Below are 19,170 nucleotides of genomic sequence, written 5' to 3'. Positions count from 1 at the left end.
TGAGTTTACATACATTGACATAATCTGTTATCATGAATGTGTGTATGCTACACACAGAAAAGAGAAGATAACATCAGGGGTCAACTTTAAACTCCACATCTTAAAACTTAAATCATCTTAGAAGCACAGCCGTTCATTGTGAGACATTCTGCTAGAATGCAAAATCGCCAAAAAACAGACTCAGTCCAAGTCTAACAAACAACAGGACAGGACAAAACACTGTTAAAAAAATACACATACATGGACATTCTCACTGAATATCATACCAGTTTTGTCTCTGTTGATTCCATTTTAATCCTGAATACCCTGATTAAACCATTAGTAAAATACCAGTCAGAGAACGGTTAATGGATAGATCAAGAGTTCAAACAATATAATACTTTCATTCAATAAAAAAAAAAAAAAGTCACACGTCTCCATTTCAAAACATTTAGAGGAAACATTTATAACAATGATAAAGAATGGCTTGAAAATTACACAATTCCTGCTTGTTAATTATTGCTGTGTGATTTTTTTATTTAATATTTCTCTTATAAAATACGTACAAAAGCCTGTAATTAAAGGGTAATCAGGGTAGCAGAAAGCAAATTAAGCAAGGCAGAAACCCAATAAGCTTGAGTTGATTATGATACTGTATGCATCCATTTTACAAACATTAACACATGTATATTGTATTTATGTCTATGTATGCAACAAAAAATAGATTGTTTACATTTCAAATGGACACCTTATAGGAAAAGAAAATGTATATAAGTCATTTTAAGGTGTGTTGAAGTACATCACAAAAAAAAAATGCTTGCATGTTTCACAAAAAGGGGGAAAACAAATGAATTCACAGGGGAGGCCACCTTTGTACATGGAAAACTACTTGATAAAAATCTGTGCTATGGACAGTTCAGTCATGCAGAGACATGCTGTGGATAGGAAACAGAGTGTGGTTAGCGTGCAACAGCTGAGAATTGAGAAAGAAAGGAGAAAAAAAAAAGGGAAAAAAAATTAATAAAATCACCAAAGCTGTATATCCCTGCAATTTCCCAAGAGTTTAAATCAGTGACTGGAGTGATTAGTCTACATGCCAAAGGCTAAAACAGCAAAACACACTCTTAAAAAATGCCTGAGAAAAACATGAATATATTAGAATAAAAGGCCTTTGTGTGCAAGTGTGTGCTTACTTCCGTTTTCATTTCCATTTACCAGAGTTAGGAGGGTGTTTTGTGCAGTCTATTCAAGTGTGGTTGTGGGATTGTGCGTTTTTATATTTATATATATATTTTTTATATATATATATATATATATATGAACATATATACTGTATATCACATATCTACAACATGGGTTGTTGAGCTTTGGGCAGTGCTAGCTAGAAAATTCTCTTACAATGGCGGTATATTGTTAAAATAATCTTTTAGTCAGTAGCAAATTCTTGATTTTTCTCCCATTCCCCTGCATTCAACTTTATCCCTCCATCCTTAACTGTCTTGTAGCTGTGCAGTTGAAGCCATGCAAAGAAGGGGAAGAGCAGAAAGAACAGACGAGGAGAAGAGCTAAATATAAGAAACCGTGATTTAGGCAAGACGACAGAAGTATTTCCAGGTCACTCGTTAAATGGCGTGTACATAGGAATCTCAAAGTCCTCGTTGCTGAAGTTGGCAGGCTGGTCCAACATAGACAACACATCCTGAGTCAAATAAAAGAAACAGATTTATTTAATGTGACATAGAATAGAAAAGTAAAACAACATCTAAAACTGAATGAGCTTGTGTCACTCACAGGAAAGAGGTCTTGCTGGTTGCCCTGCTCTGAATTACTCTGTGAATGCTGCTGGCCTTGCCACTGGGGCCACACTGCCTCTGCTGCTCGAGGAGGGAACTGTGCCCCAGACTGAGAGCCATCTGGGACAGGAGTGCAGAAGAGATTGAGACTACAGACCAGTACAACTAAAGACAAAGAAGAAGACGAAAAAAAGAAGAAGAAAAAACCCCACACACAATATACACACAACCTACCAAAACCGTTGTTGTTGAGGCTTGCACGAGCATTCATTTGCGAGTAGTTTGTGCCGCTGGTGGCGGTGGGAGCAGCACCTGTAGGCATGGGAGCAGCACCTGTTGGCATCTGGCCAAAAGTGTTGGTAGGGCCGCCTACAAACCCTCCCATGGGAGTAAATTGTGGCGACATGGTCTTTGCCGCCTGGGGAGCCACCTGCTGGGTAGAAAAGTAACAGAGATTTCTTAATTTACTAGCCCTTAGGTAGTATGATGTGATCAATAACCAAGCAGGCATGTAAACATATTCCTTATAGTGTCTTTTTTTGTGAATATAAAATGACTAAAAATGCCATCAAACACAATCACACAATTTGGTTATACTAGTTTACCTGGTTATTAAATTGCGGTCTGGCTGCAGGTCCAGCCCCAGGCCACCCGCCTGTTGGGCCTCCATGGAGGGGGCTTGTCGTACTGGATTGGTTAACTTGCTGTGGGGCTACGTTCTGACGAGAAATCTGAGCCAAGATCTGTCCTGCTGAGGCTGAGTGGGTGGGCTGCGGTATCTGTGGATTCATATTGACTGGTCTATGGAGAAAAGTGACAACATGCATAGGGATAAAATCAGATCAGAGCCCAACATTCTGTCATAATCTCTGTGGAGACAGGTTTCAGATGTGTAAGTGTTTTGGTGGCATTGTCTCGCCAATATTGTGATGGAAATACATTTGATGGACAATAATTCCTGACAACATCACTGCATGTCAACATTTCACTGCTTCATTTCCACTTTTTGCCAGTGTTGGATTTGGCAAACAATTTTTTTAAAAGCTTCTAAAAGGGAAAGAAAACGTATTTGCTGAGAGTCTGCAAAGGTTAGTGGCAAACATTATAAGAAGGCGTGCTAACCACAGAGGTTGCTGTTAAGGCTCTTTTCCACTAGCACCTGCTTGGCTCGATATAATTCCAATTGATTTTTAGGATTTTTTTTCCATTAGGGGGTAGTATCCGGTACCAGGTATGATGCCATTGGATGGGGCATGAGAGTGGAACAAGAATAAAACTGGGCATTTAAAAAAACAAAAAACAAAACAACCAGCAGCGAGGGACATGGCCACACATGCTTTTTGGCTCTCTTCTTTTACCCGGAGACTGACAAAAAGCCACAGACCGAGCAGCATTTATACCATTGCCTCCATGCCGTCCATTGTTGTGTTGCGTCTCATATGAATGACATGACAGGACTTTCAGGTTCCCTTGCTATAACAACCACAATTGTAATGTGGTACTCAACTGTATTGGAAAACGACTAAAACGGAGAAGAGAAGAGTCGAGTAGGTGCAAAGGGAAAAGACGCATTAGTGACATCTTCTTGCATCTACTGCCGGTCATAAGCATTCCTTTTACTGTTTATGACACTCCCAACTCTCGGGAATACAATGAGTGATAACGGAGTTGCACTAAAGGTAATTTTGCTAATTTGATGATGGGATGAAACTAAAAATGTTAGAAAAGCTTTTAATGGTATTCCATCATCTGACTTTCTGATTGTAGTTCAGTTCGGTCTTGCTGTTGCAGGTGCTGTATTCGTGCTGACCCGCTTCTAAGGCCACACACAGTACTTTGTTAGGACATGATATACAAGTTATCTTTTATGTTATGATTGATTCAATGTGATTGGAAATCTACTAAATAAGACATGACAAACATTTACAACAACAACAACAACAACAACAACAACAAAAAAGTATAGCAAATTTTAAAGTCAGGAGAACAGGGAGTATAGCTACTTCAGTCTGTGCTTTGAAGAGCAGATTTTGAAGGGACCTATAATCTTTGCCAGGCATCTTCTGCATCAACTTAAAGCTTTTATTACCCGATTTCCAGACACAGTGGAAGATTTACAACTTAGTAACTGGGAGTTTTTCTCCTTGCCTCCAGTTGGTAGATAATAAACATTTCTAAATTTTTACTACAGTAAGGTTCACAGCATTAACTTTACATCATCCCAAGGTGATAATAAAACCTAATTTAGTCCTATATCAACTAAACGAAGCTACAAAAGTGCTTGTTTATGGGGGAAATAGCTATGCACTTCTAAGTAACTGAAATTAAATGTCTAAGAGTAAATATATTCACAAGCAACAGCACACAAACACTGAGCAGCCCTCACAATGACTAAGGTACACATACGGACACAGAACACTTGCTACCTGTATGCATCGCTGGAACGACCAGCAGCAAAGTTGTTGTTTGGGGCGTAGATCTGGGTGGATGGAGTAGGGGTGGAGGAAGGAAGGCCTTTGGTCTGATCTTGCCCTTGGAAAAGCGAAGGGTAGAGTTCTGGTTTCTCAATGCTCTTGCTGTGGTCCGGCCCTGCTGCAGTGACTGGCTGCATCTGAAGCCAACCCAAAAAAAAGAAAAAAAGGCGTGAGTCTAGAGTTACACTAAAGAAGAGCAGGCTCAAAACATAAACTGTAAACATTCTGGTGATCAATAATGAAAATAACTGATGCCTGCAGTGCTGGGCAAGTTAAAGGTCTGGTTTGTAACAGACCAGCCTCTGTTCACAGTAGCATGAGGACAACAAAAAACATTAAGGACATTAAAACTAGCAAAAATGTCCCACACAATACAAACGGTATCAGTAAAACCAACTAAAATGTTATGACTGAACTGTTTTTCTTTTATATGTTCATATGTTGTTAATCTACACATGTTCAGTAAGTGAGGTGAACGACTGGCCCGTGCTGCAAGTCTACAAGTCTGTAAAACTGCACACTGAGGGTGATGTAAAAACTGCTGCTGCCAACACAAAAACAGCTGCTTGTGAACGTGGACCATCTAATAAACATTTGTGTGTACCACTGTCGGTTGTGAATACTCTGTTGCCCTAGTAACCGCTACTGGCAGCTTTCCATGGCAGTTACAGTTTAACTGACGCCACTGCTTCCACCATTTGGTCAGATCTAAGAATAAGCAAATATTGACATGTTCTCGCTGCTCCCTGTGGATACTTTACTTCTAATTGCAATTGTGCATCTGCTGCGCCATTTTTCTATCCTGCAGTCAGTTTAGCTTTCACAGCTTTGGCACTAAATTGACTGAAAAACCTAAAAGTTATGAGGGACCCAGAGTTGGAATCCAGTTTATTGCTAATAGTTGCTTTACTTTACCACCATTGGCTATCTTGCTTGTAGTTCACCTTATTTCTGATTCATAAATTGTGTTATGTTTTACCTATTGCCGTTTTCATAACCAAAGATTAAGAGGTTACATGATAACTAAATTAATTCCTTTTAGTTGTGAGTTTGAATGAAAACTGATCTAATGTATAAACAGAGGTATGAATTGCTAATGAAAAAATAAGGAAACTGCACTGTAAAGAGCAGCAAACTTCCTCATATCTCACATGTCAATTAGACAACACTCCCTGGTTTAGAAATGGCTTAGAAAAAAAAAGAAAAAGTGCAAAGCTTTTGTTTGGCGTATACAGAAAATCCAGCGCTTTTTGGGTGATTTCTGCCACTGGTGTTTTATGATGTAGCCCATCTAATAAGAATGTCCCGAGGTTTACTATCAATGCAATTCTTAATGGTTTCTGTGATCAATTATTTCCACTTGTCAGACACTGAAAATACGCACAAACTTACTGAGACATATAGAAACTACACGCCCATCACCACATGCTGATGTGCTGCTTATATAGGTGGCTAGCTGATGATGGCTGTCGTAAGTCCAAGAACAGCACAAGCAAATATAAACACTTAAAAGACTAATCGTAAATATGGGATAAATAAATATTTTCTTTATCGGAAAAATATATTAGATGTAGCAGACTAAATGCTGTGCCTCTCTTCAAACTCACTCCTACATGCTGCAGGTATCACAGCTAGAATGGCAAACTTTACAAGAAAACCTTCCAAATTTACAGATATAGCAGGTGATCTGCCTACAGACAGCTTTGACGTTTGCTTATTATTGAGTCAGTTGTGCTCTTGTTTTGAAAACCAGATGGCAGTGGATGGAAGCAGCTGCAAAACATTTTCTTATCACACCGTTGGTTAGATGAAGGAATTTGACTTTTACTTTAATGTCACGTTCCACATATAGTTTCACAGGTGAAATTGTTGATGCGGTTTTCACCAATCAACTTGTCCAGCTATGTTTTGCTGGACTATCTATGGCACTGTCCTGCTCACTGCTGTCTTTTTGCAACTAGGAGGTTAAAGCTCAAGATAAATGCAAACAAACATCCTTGTAGCTTCTCAAAAAACAACAACAACAAAGAATGCAGCACAAAACTGTGCTCAGACCTACACCATTTCATTTGAGAAGTTGATATTCTCCCACTGCCCTCAATATTTTCTCTGTAACATATCTGCACAATTCACATGAGTCATGATTAAAAAAAAATTTCTGCTGAAAATGACTAAGTGCTACAGCAGAAAGCACTGCAGTTGACTCAAGCAAGAATAGCAGGCAGTTGTAAGGAAGTTGTGATGATTCTACCAACATCCGGATGTGCTTTCCTGGAAAGCAAACAATCTACATCCTGCCACTGTTTCTATAAAAAGAAACTCAAAAGAAAGAGGAAATGTGTATGCTTCAGTCAAGTGGTACAGTCGTGTTCCCTGACCTGTGGGTGGGTCATTGATCCTGGTTCATATGGACCATCTCGTCCTTCCAGGTCAGCCTGCTGTTGTTGTAGCTGTCTGAAAAAGTAGAAGAGAGGGTTTGTTATTTGAAGTTGGCCTAATATACCATAACTTCCACAAACCCATGCTCTTAACTGTTGCATTAGAAATCCCAAACACCTGCTGACAAACTAGCACTCAGCCCACCACCGTCAACCACCGTCCACCGTGGGAACACAAAAGGTGTCAGGAGAAGAATGTGAGAGTACATACAGCTAACATGCCACACCACCTATGCCAAAAGCTCACCTCTTTAAAGTATATTTAATACTCAGAATAATAAAATAAGACATGCTCCATTTTACCACTTCTATTCCATTACTACAGAAATGAAGAAAGGAAGAATCACCCAGAGTGGGAAAAACACAAAAAAAACAAAAACAGAAGAACTATAGTTTGCTAGAAACAGCAGAAGTCTCCCATGAAGAAGCAGCCCCTGTTCTCCCAAGCAGGGAGAGGATAGGGAGGTCAGGTCTGGTCTCACCTGGTGGCCATCTGGCCCGGACTGAGCACTACAGGAGGACCACTTGGGCTGCTCTGACCCAGGGAAGGGGGCATCGAAGCCCCAGGGGAGGAGATGGGAGTGAGGGGGTCCTGAGCTGAGTTTCTACTGCCCCACAATCATTGGTGGGTGCAGAGGAGAAGTATTGGGAGAGAGTGATGAGTCTGTGGTTTATTAAAAGCGGCTGTGGTAGTTGTGGATGTAAGAGGAACTGTAAGCATTCACACAGAGGAATGTCTCACAGACACGGTGAAAAACATCAATGCTTTCGTTCTTTGCTGGATCTGATTGTGTAATCATGTCTGCTTGACTCACTTGACATTGACATTGGTGCAGATGATGTACTCGATCTCCTCCGAGAACGGGTTCTGGAAAGTGAAGGAGCTGGTTCGCATCCAGATAAATTCTCTCGACTTGGTGCGAAATCGAAACATCACTGACAGAACCTGACCCTTCAGCTTAATCACCTGTGGACACACACATCCAACAAGCCAAACATTCATACTGTGGTGTTTTCATAAGCAATGAGCGGAGGATTGCATGCACACATAGAAACTGAGTGACTGGAAGATATCGGGTTACAAAGGTAATGGGACAACAGTGTCTACTGCTGAATCTGGTGTTGCAGAAAGAACATTTTCTCTTGCAGCAAATACAATCAGACAAGTGCTCTTCAGTGGAAAATGGACAGTTTATACTTGTATGGTCAGTTTCAGTTTTAGTCTGACTTTGCACCATTAACTTTGAATGTTCTGAGATCTTATCTTCCATTTTTGCTACATTGCTCTTGCAGCAATGCTTTCCCCCATTTTGAGCCTCTGTCATCCACACACAGACATGTAAATTAAAATTTATGTAGTTAAGGAAATAAATTACCAAAATGCAAATAAACTTTCAAGAGAAATCTCTCTCAAACATCATCCAGGTTAAATAACCTGTGTTTCTCATATACAACAAAAGAAAACAAGGATCCAACTATTTAAAGTTAACATCCAAGTGGTTTTGGACAGGGCTAAAAGTTCTATGAAGTTTTCTGTTGCTCAAGATCATGCTGATAGCAGTTCATTTATACTATAAGATACTTTTATTAGCCTCATTAGTGACTTTTGATTTGTACAGTTTTACACCGGATTGCTTTCCTGATGTAAACCCAAAGGTATCTGTGTCTCCAGCTGGAATTAAACCAGCAACCTTTTGCTTGCCAAGCAAATATCTAAACCAGTATGCAACAGAACCGTAGCCATTTATTCACACCACAAATCTGAAAATAAACAACATTATCAAACCATTTGGCATTACAAAGAATTATTGTTAAGCTATTCCTCAGCCTCATGTAGACATTCATCATGTCCACTTCCATGATGAAAGTCCAGGTGCAGCTTTTCTTTATGTGGTTAAAAAAGTTTTGTTTTTTTTACTTAACTACAAACTGTATTAGCGTGACTAAACACAGCTGAAAGCCTCAGACTGCAGCTCTTTTTCTTTCTCGCTAAGGAGCTGTCATCAGATCCATTGAAATTACGACACTTTTAATGGCAAGCCAAACGTGAAGTGTGTGTGTGCATGTGTGCATGTGTGCGTGTGTGTGCGCGAGAGAGAGAGGGAGAGAGCAGGTGAAAGTAGGGAAAGGGAAAAAACAAGCAGTGACAACAGAATTCAGCAAATGAATGACTGACACTGCACTGAAGATGGCAACCACGTAGCAGCCACTGGTAGCTGAAGGGAAAAAAATATGTATTCCTTGACTGGTTGACAAGTGATTGCTTGTTACAGCTTGAGTGAAATTGGTTGTAAAGAGGTATACATCATTGCACGGACAACCTCCTTGCAATTATTTTGGTCACTAGCAGGCTGCAATAGCTAGACTAATAGTGGTGTGCATGGAAAACACCAAGATGTTTGCAAACACTGTGGTGGCAAAACTGTCCTCCATGCAAACTAGGGGCAACCACGACAATCTGCTAGTGACAAAGCAATTACAGCCAGGTTCTTGGTGTAACACCCTTTTTCACCCATCTAACATAATATGATTCCCAATCTCCTTCTCAAAGTCAGGAGTACAGTTTATAAATCTAACAGTGATACCCCATTGAGCTGGTATTCTGTATGAGCAGACACCCAAAGGCAAAGTGTGTTTCATATTTGAATTGGAAAATGGTGGATCAATGCAACCACAAATATATTAATAGAGTTTTTAATTCACCTGTTGAAAGCTGTCTCTTAGTAAGCCCTGGTCTTCAGGGTGGGCGAAGTCTAGGATACTCTTCCCCAATAAATCCTGCAACAAAAGAAAATGTGGTTACTCTACAGGACATGAAAACTAACTTCTGATAAAGACTTTCAGAGGAAATGCAATGCAACCCTGGCACTTTAGCCAGCTATGTTCACCTGGGGTTGATATCCGATAGCGGGCAAGCAGCGATGATCTACAAAAGTGAACATGCCCTGAATGTTGTGTCGGGAGATGAACTCCACAGGAACACTGATACTGTTCACATCTGTGTCACCAGGACAACAAGTAACCTGCAGAAGAGTCAAAAATAAAAGGCAATAAAAACCCAGACACAAAAACTTAGATAATGTCAAAGTTGCAATGAGCATGAGTAAGATTAGATTTTTTACATTTTCAGTTTCAGATCAGTTTTTGTTCTAGCAAGAACAGAACAAAACGCAGAAGTTCTTAATTATATCAGTGTTTCACAATGACTTCAACTAACTAGTGCAAAATCACCTTCAGATAACACACTAATAAAAAAATAAAATGCAGCTTTTTCCACCTCATAAATCTATCTTCCACCACTCGCACAGTTAATTTTATTTATGTTCTGATGATTTGAGGATCAAAGGTTACTGCACTTTGATATCAACGAAACATTTGCCCGTTTACTTGACCTCACAGCAAAAGACATGGGACCACAAGACATCCACTGTACCTGCAATCTCCCAATAGCAACTAGACAGTAGCGACTCCCCTGAGTATTGTCTGCTTCATCATCTGTTAATGATACTCCTGAAAGACAAAAGACAAAATATAAAGGATTAAAGTTTTTTTTTTCAATCTAGCTCTGTGCTTTTAAGCATTGTAAAGAGGTCTTCTGCATATAAGTAAGCAAATATAACAGATGCTCATGTATCTAAAGACTGAGAAGGACTAGTTTTACCTGCAGGGGGCCAGGACTTGATGTATCCTGTGCAGTGCACCACTACATACTGTGGTTCCCCTTCCTTGGCTGCACCCAAACCATTTCTTAGGTTGAAGAAGTAAAGACAATGAAAATATGAATTTACAGCTGGTATATGTTAGGTATGCTTGTTCTCTGCACAGTAAGTTCAATAAGATTGTAAAAGAAGATCTTTTTGTTTTTGGTCACCTGTTTCTGTTCCTAAGAAACTGCAGTCTGTTCATTGACATTGGTTCCACTGGACACGTGCCACACCTGCAAACACAAACAGTCCAACACACCACATGAAACTGTGCATTCTGCTACACATTTCAATACAATCATAAACTATATTATTAACTGTTAATCACCTCATTCTGCAGATGAATGATCGACGAGCTCCCATACTCATCCTCGCTGATGACTGCTGACTTTCCTTCTTCACTGTTCCTGTCTTTAAGTCCAACATCCTCCCTTTTGAGGACAAAGACAACACTGAACTGTGCTCACAAAATGAAACACACATGTTCCCTCATGACTGTGAAACTGCTCCTAGAATTTGTTTATACCTGTGTTGTTATTCTCTGCAGTGGAGAGCTGCTCCTGAAGCTTGTCTTTGTCGTCTGGGTGGAGCTGATCATACAGGGAGGATCCGAGCCAGTCAGACTGTGACTGGTTGAGGACCGGGGTCAGGGAGTCAGAGACATAAACAATGCGCCCCGTCTCGCATGACACCACAAACAGGAAGCCATCAGCAGCCTCCAGAATAAGATGCTTAAGCTCCTACAGACAGACAGTGAGCAGTGAAGGTCAAAGATCAGTTGTGGAGGTATCAATCTAAAGTATTTGTAAAAATGCAGAAAAGTGTTAGAAGTGTAAACATTTCTATGGGAAGAGTATATAGAAACATTGGCTACCTGGCTATTGGCTTGGTAGAGTAGAAATCTGATGGTTTCATTTACGCATTTACAGCCAATAAGTTTAAAAGTAAGAAAACATAAGGCAAGAGAAACTGTTGAGCAGAAATCTAGTGGATGAGGTTAAACAATGTTCATACTACCACTATATACGCATTTTAAAGCCATCAGAAACTATCAAACCATGATTGGCTTGCACTTCTGTTTTACTTTTTGTTGCTTGAAAAATACTGAAAAATCTTGACTTGTGTCACATTCAGGTGAAAAATTACTGCTGCTGGATATGAGCCCTGCAACCAGAACACAGCTGCCTAACCCCTGGAGCGTTTGTCCCTCAGATAATATCAGCCATTTGTTTCACGTATATATATCTTAGTCTTTCATCTTGTCACCCCATTGTTGTATTCCAAACCTTTGATGTTTCTGTCTCTGTTTAACCTTTACATGTAAATCTTAAACCCCACTGATTGTTGTGTCTTCCTATCCCCTTGCATATCAGTATTAATGCCATGCTTTTTCAGTGGTTCAGGGTCAGATTTCTAGTCCCACTTTCCGGGTTGGTAAGCCCACCAAATTCAGAAAACTTAAATAAAACACCACACAACTCTTGAAATCATTTCTTCAACTATAATGATATCAGCAATATTTAAACATCTAGTCATCTAATTGTGCACATCCCTAGTTTCATCACTTGCATGCATTTCAGATGTGAACTTTCATATTTCTAATTCACCTTTGATGAGATGACATAATGCACTGCAAAACAGTATTGTGAGTCTGTTGGTTTGCTTGCAGCGCAGAGGTGACAAAAGTTTTACTTTTCAACCGACAGCCAATCAAATCCGATTCTACCACTGACAGCAGTGTGGAAGCTGATGCAGCATGCAACTAAGCTTTACAATGTAACAGATACATACACAACACACACAAGTTCTGCATAATATACAAGTGTACACGGCTCACTTGAACACAAGGCATATTAATAGTTGGGTTTTTGAACAATTAACAAATTAAACAAGTGTCTAAATGAACGATGGTTAAAATAAAAATGAACATAACCTTTGACATTACTAATTTAAACTTTACCGACTACCTAATAAGGAAAGTTACTGAAAGTAAAAGCTAACCAACAGCCACAACGTGAGAAAACAAGCATGTTTAAAAAGGTGTTACTTTCAGTATCCTTTACTTCTATTGATTTCAGTGTTACACAGTGTGAGGTTAACTGTGACTGTGAAACCTTTATATTAACAACTCTTACATAAGTAATACTGTCACATAGTCACAGGTATTGCCTTCCCTGAATAGTAAGGGTTTTTTAAATTTTAGCAGGCATTTCAAATCTGAACTTCCTTCCGTTTCTCATACCTGGTCGGTGAGAAATGAAGGTTTGTACGACCCATCTGCATTGGTATTGCCGCTTCCTCTAAGTGACTTCATATGAGAAACTGCCATTCGCAGGATGGTTAGTTTGTCTGGTTTCCGCGCTAGTGCACTGCAGGTGGGTACCATGTCAGATAATTCTGTGATGTAAGCAGTCATCTTATTACGCCTCCGCCTTTCAATCTCACTGTGGTTCTCCCTGGAGTGAGGAAATGAATGAGACAGAGGTGGAGAGGAGGGATCGAGATGGGGGAAACAGATGGGCGGGTGGACAACGAGTATAGTTTAGAGTTTATGTCGCAATGTAAAGATGCCAATCAGGAAGAAGAAGTGGGAGTGCAAGAAGGTGAGACGTGTAATGAACGTATCAAACAATAATGTGAAGTCAATGATCTAAAAAGAAATTTAAAAAATGAACGTGAGAAAGCAAAAGAGTTTGGTCTTTCAAGGCCAGTTTGTGTGATAAAAGAGAGCAAGTGCCGAAAGAGAAAGACCCTTCAGTTAACCTGAGAAGGGAGAGGGGGACAAAACAGACAGAAAGGATAGTTGCTGAAGAGGAAGGGGTTATTGGAGTGAAAAAAATCCTTAACTTGCACAGTGTAGCAGTTAGTGACACATAAAATAGTGGTGGGTTGAAAGGGGAAATCAGCCTCTTTGGGAAAATAAGCAAAACATTCTGAAGGCACCAAAACAGATGCAAAGCAGCAAAATATACGGGTAATTTTGTGCTGTTGAAACAATAATGCGCTGGTATCCCAGCAGGATAGGAAAGTATTTGATCACTGCATTCAATATCAATATGAATACAAGCAGGAGAGGGAGCTTTCCACAGTGGTACAGGCCATACCTGGCTAGTTTTTCCTTATCTGCAAAACTCTGATCGTCTTCCAAAAACCTGGAAATGAAACCAACCCACTAAAAAAAAAACAGGCCCAAAGTCACTACCGAAACGAAAGAAGTGCAAGATGACCTCTCCCCTCAAAAAAAAAAAAAAAAAACCTGAAGTGGGGAGACAGGCATAGGGGTTGCTCCTGCATCTATATTAATGTTCTGCTATATTCCCTTGCTATATGTCCATTCCTCTAAATTCATCCTCCTACCTGGCAAAGCGCTCTTTATCATTGCTGGAGCCTCCTGTGTCATCATCAAACCTGAAGAGAAAGAAGAGAACCAGATTGATTTTTACTATAATGCAGCCAGTTTAAACCCTCGATGCCCAGCTTAACTCACACAAACATACCTGCTTATCTTGTCTCCATCATCATCATCAAAGTCTGGCCTGTGAGAGAGGAGAAACAAGACAATCTGACACAGTTTCACACATTTTTTTCCCACCAGAATTTTCAACCACGACGATCAGAAACAAAAGTCAGCCAGTCAGCAAATGTGCATAGCACAATATGGATACATCAGCACAAAAATTAACAGTATCTCTCTCACACCCACACACACACTTACGCAGCTCGTCTTTTGTTGCTCCCTTTTGGTACAACAGCCCCACCACTTGTTTGGGTCCCACTGGCCCCCATACCCAGATCTGGGTCTTGTAACTCTATTAATAACACAGGGCAACACAGAGGCGCAATAAACAAGATGACAAGTGATTTCCTATTATGCCTGAAGCACTGAAAAACAAACTCAACCACCGCCAGGAGCCTGTAATCGGAGCTCAAAATAACATCAGCGTACATGTGTCTGATTTCAAGGCCACATTATAGAAAATTAACCTCATCTGCTCTTGGTTCGTGTTCGTTACGATTCGGGGCTAACCTCAAAGCTACACGTAGCATACAGATACAATCTTGTGCACAGAATTGTCTAAAAACGAAACATTTGAACAGCGTCAGCCTATTGCAACTTGACAGTTTGCTCAACTCAGATTTGGCTTTTCAGCCTAACTCTTTTAGTGGTGCAAAATATGAAAGGAGAGCCACAATAACCGTTAATGTGCGCTAGTTAGCATGTTTGTGCAATAACAAGTCTAGCCATGCTACGGAGCTAAGTTAGCCGACGCTGTCACGCTATCATTGGGAAAGTGTTAGCTTAAAGCTCCGCTCAAGAAATCCCTCATAACTGGTTAACAGCTGCAGTGTGGGGTGTGACTACAACGTCCCTGTGGCTTAAAGTTGACCTTACCTGCATTTGAAGAAGACATCTCCGCGTGGAATAACATAAACAAAAACTTCAGCTTCACCCGAAAAAAAAAAAAATCCTCAACTACCCCGGCCCTCCCCCTTGCCTGTTCGCTAGGTAGCTAAATGGGTAGCTAGTATCTTGCTGATTTCCTCACTTTCTCGCCCTTTTTCCTTTTGCGTTTATGCAGGCCCTCAAACCATGACTAACACTAGTCCGGGTGACTCAGATAATTTTAATCATAAAAAAATAACAGGTTCACCTCCTCAGTGCCTGTCTCCCTGTTTTCACTCCGTTTAAACCCCCCGTCAACTTAAGATGGCGTTTTTCTCGCTAGCAGGGCTAAAGCTACCGTGTAAACGACACCAATGACGTCACTACCTCAAACCCTGCTGGCAGCAGAGGGAACTGCAGCTCCACCGCTTTCCAGACAGAGGTGCATGATGCAAATGTGACGGGGTTTTGATGCATAACCAGTTCGACTGAAACTTGTGGTTCACACTAACGCCTACAATATTTTAACTGCACGGCTGTGAATAGGAATCATCTCTCCTGCTCCTCAAGGTGGCAAATTTTACAACTCGAAGGACGTGAAATAGTCCAGAAATGCTTAGATCAAAGAATTAAACGGCGATTTAATAAATTTTGTGTTTATACCCTGCTACCTGTTTCTAAATGTTGGATTGTTTGTTTAGTGCTTCAACTTGTCCTTCTTTTTGCTTCCTTAAGGGGGGTCACCACAGAAGATGATCTGCCTCCCTCTCACCTTTTTCCAGGTATACTCTGTCTTACCAGACATCTTCATCTCCTCCATCACTACATCCACGAATCTTCTCCATAGTCTTCCTCTTTTTCTCAGCCTTTCTTAACCTGAGCAGTCCCTTTGGTACTACTGTTTTATGTGTGACACAATAATGTAAAATATGGATACATTGCTAATCAAATGAAAGTTGATTAGTTATAGTTATACATAAGCTCCAATACCCCACAATTAAAACCATCCATTGCACATAAAGTTTTATACATGCAGTGGATACAACTACTTTATTCATTAGCAAAGTCACAGTGCTCAACAATGCACAGTAAAAAATGTCTCAATTTCTTAATATTAAACTGCATAAACCCTTGAGGATGTCATTATGAGGTGACAGCGCCACCTAGTGCACGACTTTATCACCCATTTTATTATATCATTTTAGTTTGTACAGTGTTTGCACTGCAAAAACAGAACATTTCTGCAAATAATCAGAAAATGCAAGCTTTTAAATTATAGGACAAAGTTCAGGTAGTTCAGTTAGCTGATGGTGCATTTTCTTTAAATGTTTACATCTTTGGGCAAATTGGTCACAGAGCAGTGGTGGATTTCTTCGATTTTCTAAACGCAGCACTTATTTTTAATGTGTAAAAGTGAGTCTATTGCACTAACTTTTTTTTTTTTTTTTTTTTACCTCAGGGACTAACTGTAGTAGCTTTATTATGCTCAAAGCTTTTTCTTGTGTGTGTAAATATAGATTATTAGGTGAAAGTTTGACTGGTCCAGCCCACTTAAAATGAATTTATATTGTCCACGATGTAATTAAAAATGAGTGTGACCCCCTTGTATATATAATATACTCTTATTATAAAAGGACTGATTTACTTAGGATTAGCCGTGATGAATGCGAAAATAACCACAAATTCAACTTGGTTTCATTGTGATTCATGATCTTTGATTTTACCATTAATAACAATACTTAGGCATCATTAAACAAAAAAACAGACAAAAAAATAATAATAACACTGTAATTAGGACACAGCTGTTTCTTCTGTATCACTGGGGAAGAGAGGCTGCTGGTTGGTTGGGGGTTAGTTAAAAAGAACGTGGTAGTGGAATGAGGGTGAGTTTGAAAGGAAGGCATTTTATAAAGAAGAGAAGACGTGAGAGCATGTAGCAGGTTGGATCTATGATGTGAGGTGGAAACAGGAAAGAAAAGGAGAGGGCATGAAGACAAGGAGAGCTTCCCATACATTACAGATAAGGCACTTGACATACAAAGCTTTAGAGCAACAAAACTCTGTAACACTCATTTCATGATTTCATCTAAAAACTAAAACAAAATAAAAGTTTCAAAGAACATACCTGTAAACACATTTAATACCCAGAATGATACTTAAAAAATTTACTCAGATCAACACTTTAAATTTGCAGCCGGGTTAACAATCAGAACCCAGACTATTGGGCAGTGACCTCGGGAAATCTGAAATTGCGAAACCGTCCTGCTCCACTGTACTTAATGAAACTCCAGCATTTCAACAGAGCAACGCCCATTCGCATTGAGTCATCGCTCTTCAGTGGGTGGCATCGTCAATGCAAAACTGCTTGAGCTGAAGAAGAGAGGAAAAAGTTATTTAGCAGTTAGTTCAAGTTTTCTATCGGAGTTTATATTCATTTCTGGCTCTTTTATAGCCTAAACACCAAAGAACTGTTGAACTCTGGAGATGACTCTACTGGAAGCAGGAATTGTACAAAGTGAGCCTTAGTGGATTAGGAATGAACAGAAGTTAAAAGGGGACATATTATGCTCTTTTCCAGCACCATATTTTTATTCTTGGGACTCTGCTAGAGGAGCTTTGCATGATTCACAGTTCAGAATAATCATGGGTTATCTTGAAAGAAGCGGTTTTAGCTCCCTGCCAGGTCCCTTTGAAGCATGGTTTATAGTACTGCGCTGAATCTCCACTGCAGCGGGTGATGCTCGCGTTCATACTCGGGCACTGTCACTGTCAACATGAGTAAAACCGAGCTAATAAATCTGGCACAATACTAGATATTTGTAATAGTATAAGGGACAAGCTAGATACAATTAAGGCCTATTAGATGCTGTTCAACTAATGCTTTATCCTTGTGCTAACAGCATGCTAAGTTTACACTGCGTATCACTGCCAAACAGATGTGTTGCAGTTTCTGAGGTTTTTGGCTAGGTCACACTTTTAACACAGTGCCATAAATCAGGTATGAGCCAGCTTTCTTCTGATTGGCTGCCTCTTGTAAACAAAAGATTTTAACACTAAGTGGGTAGAGCTGTGTGCCCAAGATTACCATATTAGGGATAGCCTCTCTTTGTGACATCACACAGATGCAGGGGTAGAAAAAACTACCTGAAATAGAGCATTTAGAGTAACGCAAAGTCTGAGCTTTTGGCTCACAGGGAATGCCTGCACATGCACAGACCTCATTATCTGAAACTTGTTTAATGTTTAATGTGAACATCCATTATTAAAAGTTTATGACAGAAAATATGGACCAGCACGATAGGCCCCCCCTTTAAAAAAAAATCTTGCTGATTACTAAACTCAAACCAGAACACTTTACAAATGGCACAAACCACACCGGAGAGCAGAGGAGCACAGTCCTACTGCAGGTTATTACTTTATATGAGAGACTCTGTACTTTTGTGCAAAGACATTGCAATAGCTGAACGGATAGTTGCATAGACAGAAACCTAGGGGAAATAAATGCCCTATTGTGTCACCTTCACATAACCCACTTTCAGTTGTTTTGTTCTGTTAGTAAAAAGCAAACAAAGAATAAAGCAACTCAATTTCAAAGCAGAAGGCTTTAAAATGGCTTTTTCGTAGCCGTCAGCTGGCTCTAAGGCACACAGTCAGAACATGAAAGCTAAAGTAGAAGCAGCATCACCTCCTCCGCCCCCTCATCTGTCTTCTCCAAACTTTGCTCTTCTCCATTTTTTCTTCCCCGTCTCATTGAAAACGTTTGGGACTAACATCAAACAAAAGGCAGTGATACATTTTTTTCCTCTGATGACAAAGCGAAGAGCCGTGCCACTTAATGTAGTGTATGTCATCTGCTGGATCTCTGTGCCCTCTAAAAAAACATGAATGTGTGTTGTGTAAAAGTAACAGTGCCAAATTTCCTCAGATACCCGCTGTTCTGGGTTTTAGGGAATCACTGGTCCCTCCCTCCTGCTCCTCTACTGAGGGATATAAGTCCTTCTCATGTTTCTCCATCCCGTGACTTTAATTTCACTGCCTCTTGCGGTGATTGTTGTTGTGGACTGTGTGACCATTCTGCACCGGGCCATTTTTCTTCATATGCTTTTTCTCTCCTGCCTCCTCGTCGCCCTCCTCTTCTGATTCGTCTGTTTCATCTTTGTCGCTTCTTTCATCATCCACTTTTTCCTGAAGAACACGAGGAAAAGCTCATGAAAATATATAAACATCATCATTAATCGGGGAGACCTCCTGCTCATGCTCTCCTGGAGCTCTGCAGAGTGTCAGAACAAACTCAGACTTTCAAACGCCTTATTCATTTTTGATTTGCAGCTTTTCAGAAGAGAGTATGTGCAAATTTGACTCACAGAAATAAATGTTTTGCAGCATTATTTAGTTTTT

The 19,170-nt window shown here is 40.0% G+C and overlaps 2 protein-coding genes across 10 annotated transcripts in view; both read right to left on the bottom strand.

Annotated features, from left to right (window-relative positions):
* Positions 1-1,283: 1,283 nt before the first annotated feature.
* arnt (aryl hydrocarbon receptor nuclear translocator) lies at positions 1,284-15,150 on the bottom strand. 9 transcript variants are annotated; one of them, XM_082550642.1, is made up of 21 exons: positions 14,782-15,150; positions 14,104-14,197; positions 13,886-13,924; positions 13,746-13,796; positions 13,493-13,540; positions 12,631-12,844; positions 10,915-11,128; positions 10,717-10,819; positions 10,556-10,621; positions 10,346-10,431; positions 10,118-10,194; positions 9,573-9,707; positions 9,388-9,462; positions 7,500-7,651; positions 7,167-7,292; positions 6,625-6,700; positions 4,199-4,383; positions 2,378-2,573; positions 2,007-2,205; positions 1,771-1,892; positions 1,284-1,678 (listed from the first exon to the last, which is right to left on the bottom strand). In XM_082550642.1, exons 1-21 carry the CDS (start codon positions 14,816-14,818, stop codon positions 1,595-1,597), a joined length of 2,379 nt encoding a protein of 792 aa, XP_082406768.1. In that variant the 5' UTR covers positions 14,819-15,150; the 3' UTR covers positions 1,284-1,594. The 9 variants fall into 9 exon arrangements, with proteins under 9 accessions (XP_082406768.1, XP_082406770.1, XP_082406769.1 ...); XM_082550644.1 differs by having other exon boundaries at positions 2,007-2,202; XM_082550643.1 differs by having other exon boundaries at positions 7,167-7,289.
* Positions 15,151-16,465: 1,315 nt separating this feature from the next.
* Positions 16,466-19,170, bottom strand: part of cers2b (ceramide synthase 2b) — a 31,950-nt gene continuing 29,245 nt past the window's right edge. Inside the window, exon 11 of the mRNA XM_082553114.1 lies at positions 16,466-18,957. Coding sequence (XP_082409240.1) covers positions 18,802-18,957 — 156 coding nt within the window. The 3' untranslated portion in view covers positions 16,466-18,801. The remainder of the gene's footprint in view (positions 18,958-19,170) is intronic.

This window comes from Aulonocara stuartgranti (assembly GCF_965226115.1).
Source record: "Aulonocara stuartgranti genome assembly, chromosome: 11".
Classification (NCBI taxonomy): Eukaryota; Metazoa; Chordata; class Actinopteri; order Cichliformes; family Cichlidae; genus Aulonocara; species Aulonocara stuartgranti.
The sequence above is the reverse complement of the archived record's forward strand: the minus strand, read 5'-3'. Positions and strand labels throughout refer to the sequence as shown.